Source organism: Austrofundulus limnaeus, unplaced genomic scaffold (assembly GCF_001266775.1).
Source record: "Austrofundulus limnaeus strain Quisiro unplaced genomic scaffold, Austrofundulus_limnaeus-1.0 Scaffold95, whole genome shotgun sequence".
Taxonomy (NCBI): Eukaryota; Metazoa; Chordata; class Actinopteri; order Cyprinodontiformes; family Rivulidae; genus Austrofundulus; species Austrofundulus limnaeus.
Genome location: NW_013952497.1, coordinates 133,178 through 136,487, shown reverse-complemented (window position 1 = coordinate 136,487; position 3,310 = coordinate 133,178). Strand labels below are relative to the sequence as shown.

At 39.7% G+C, this 3,310-nt stretch overlaps 1 protein-coding gene across 1 annotated transcript in view; it reads right to left on the bottom strand.

Moving 5' to 3' along the window:
• Positions 1–2,375, bottom strand: part of kcnab1a (potassium voltage-gated channel subfamily A regulatory beta subunit 1a) — a 122,754-nt gene extending 120,379 nt beyond the window's left edge. The window contains exon 1 of the mRNA XM_014012816.1: positions 1,448–2,375. Coding sequence (XP_013868270.1) covers positions 1,448–1,728 — 281 coding nt within the window. The 5' untranslated portion in view covers positions 1,729–2,375. The remainder of the gene's footprint in view (positions 1–1,447) is intronic.
• Between the last annotated feature and the right edge of the window lie 935 nt (positions 2,376–3,310).

Genomic DNA, 3,310 nt, shown 5'->3' with positions numbered 1-3,310 from the left:
TTTGTTTGTTTGTTTGTTTGTTTGTTTGTTTGTTTGTTTGTTTGTTTGTTTGTTTGTTTGTTTGTTTGTTTGTTTGTTAGCAAAATAGCTCTTGAACCACTGAACAGATTTTATTTAATCCCTCAAAAACTAATCATTTTCAACTGCTTCACATTTAGCATAAACCAAATTCAAGCTGGTCGCCTTTACTGATCCACCTTAGCAAGGACAAAAATGACTCTAACCCAGGTAAATCTAGCAGATATTTAGCTGAAATCTGGTGTGGTAGTAGTTGTGAGTCCAATACAGGTGCTAACATGCGAAATCTTGATTTTAAAAGTTTGTAAATGCAAGGCCGGGAATATCTTGAAGGCTGCTTATACTCATGTTCTTATTCGTTAGGTGTGTTCTAAGCTGTAAAAACAAAATGTAAGATTTGCGAATGGTTTGTTTAAAAATGTATCTTTTTTTTTACAGCAAAACAAAATCCATGCATCTGATCATGAAATGACCATGTTTAATTCTGATAACTCAGCCAACAATTCTGTTACCTTCAAACATGTTTTTTCTTTTTTAGAAATACACCAACATTTTAAAACATAAAGGCCTTTTTTGTTATTGCAGTAGAAGTTAAATTTATTGATACGAAATTACAAAAAAATGTGTCAGTGTGGTACGTAGTGTTAATTATGTCCTTTTGTATTCATAAAAAACAAGAGTAAAGAAGACAGAAGGATAAAAATACGACAAAGATAAATAAGCTTAGTGGTTCAGCCTTATACATAATGAGAATGAAAATGTGTTTAATCTTAAAACACAGCCCCTATAAAGGTTAGTATTATTAGTATCATTAAAATTGTTTGGATCGATCCCTTACCTCACTGAYGTAAAAGTCAGATAAAATGCTACAWGAGCGTTCAGACTGAGGTCGTTTTGAAAAACACCCAATGTGTATCTGATCTGCATACTTAAAAGACCTGGGTCAGGTTTGAAAATAAAAATTATGGTGCACATGTGAATTTATAAACAACCCAGCCGCAGAACAGTAACGGACAACTTTGGCAAGGTAAAGCAAAAGAAATAAAACCCACCAATGGCTTCTTGGCAGCACCACGAGACCCAACAGAAAGAGAGCAAAAGAATAAAAAAATAAAWTAAACTTTTTAGCTTCTGCCTCAGTATGTTTTGTCACCGTGGTTGTCAAAGGTGTCAACACCGTCAAAACCAGCAAGATGGATGACTGAACAGAAAGAAGGAAACACTTAACAGATACTGTACTGTTTTTACAGCCCAATGAAGGTTTTTCTCTGTTGTGAGSAAACTGACTGATTTCAGTGTTAATAATGTGAAGGGTGTGGGGTTATTGTGACACTTCTGTGTGTTAGGGCTGAGGAGTGCGGTTATACTTTGTTTGGGCTGCAGTGTACGTACACCATTAACACACAGACTCAATGAAATGTTAGCTGACCTGTAGAGCATGCCAGTTTTATGTGCCACCGTTTCGTCTTTGCCCAATCCGAACATCCTCAGGTACCAGCTGGTCTCCAGCTCTCGGATCAGCGCTGCTTTGTGTCTCTGCTGCGCCACCTTTTTGCTGGAGAGGGAGTTGCGCTTCGCATCTTGGGAGTTGCTGCGTTGGGCTTTCGACCCGCTGAGGGAGGCCACCGACTGTCTCCGGTGAATGTTGGGCGGTTGGTGTCCGCCGCCATGGCCCCCAATGCCCCCTCCGCTGCTCCGGGCAGCTAGCATGGCCCGAGAGGTTCCCCCCTCTCCTCAAGGGCAGGGTTCGGGCGTGCAATTCTGAAGTTCAAAAAAGTTGGAAGGTTTGTCACCTTTTGTTTGGAGCTGCAGTTTTYCTCAGTTTTGTATAAAACTGATTGTCCTGTGGCTAACAAGCAACCCCTTGTATTCTAGGTTTCTGCTGTCTAAGATCTGAATCCTTATTGCTTCTTTTTGACCGTCTGTCCTCCCGTCTGGGCAGGGTGCTCTCTGGTTTTTTTATAGTCTCATCCAGCCTGAAACTAGATCCTGGTTTCCTTGTCTCGTCACAGCCTGTCCTGACCTAAAAGGAGGCAGCCAAACATGCAAAGGTGTCAACAATGCATGCTCTCTCAAACACACACACACACACACACACACACACACACACACACACACTGCATACATGATACTTGTACACAATACACTCAAGTGCTAAAGCAACACCCAGAAATAGACGTAAAAAATATAATGTTACACACCATTAGCACAGGCCCAGGCTCATAATGAGTTTGGAGAAACAATCTTTATTTGAGTACTGTATAACACAAATACAGGCTGTGTTACCAGGGCTGGTCCCGGCTCAGTTTGGACGTTTCTCCAGAACCACTTGAGAGTCTTAACACCATTCTTGTGTAACAGGACTCCAGGCCAATATGAGAGGAACACTAATTTACACCTTTGTCACCAAGCATAACAAGAAGAAAGCCCAAACTGTTTGCAKTTCTACATCTTCAGAATTTAAAAAAATATATATAAATATTGCTTACAAAACATTATTACCTACAATATGTAACATTTTTGGTACCTGCTCTTAAAATTGTAAAGTTGAAGTCTGAAGGGTTCAGCACGGTGACATTGCATCTTCTTCTATTGTTAAACTCAAATGAAAAATGTATAAAATTATGTTAAGTGGAAACTTGATGTATACACCAAAAAAAATACTGTAATGTCATACAGTTGCATTCTAGTTTTAAACTGGCTTATTTAGTTTAACTTCATGGAGTGCATTCAGGATCAACTGCAGATCAAACATATAAATATTGATGCTCAGATCTGCTGGTAAAGAYTCTTAGTCATCCAKGACATGGCAAGTTGAAAAAAGAAAGAAACTGGACTTTCATGATGTAGAAGAAGTTGACATTTTCTATTCAAAACTGGAGATGGTAGAGCTCCACACTTTAAAAATTCCTTCTCTTGAGGCAGAGGCTGACCCTCTACCTTGAGGATGAGCTCCACCTTTTTCTGGTTGAGAAACTCAATCTCAGAAATAAAAGAGCTGAGACGAAAATAAAATCCACTGGTCTATCTACATTTCAACCCTCGTGAGGTGTGGATCATGACTAAAAAACAAGATCCTGGATACAAGAGGCCAAAATGAGCTTCCTCTGTAAAGTGGTTGAGCTCAGTCTTAAGAGTCAAGGATCTCTGTCATTTTGGAGTAGAAATGCTGCTCCTCTGCATGGAAAGATGTCCAATGAGGTTATTTTCTGATTAGGGTCCAATCTGGGCACCTAAATTTGGATGTTTTCTTGGTACGTCCCAGTAGGAGAAGACCCTGGGTCAAACCCAG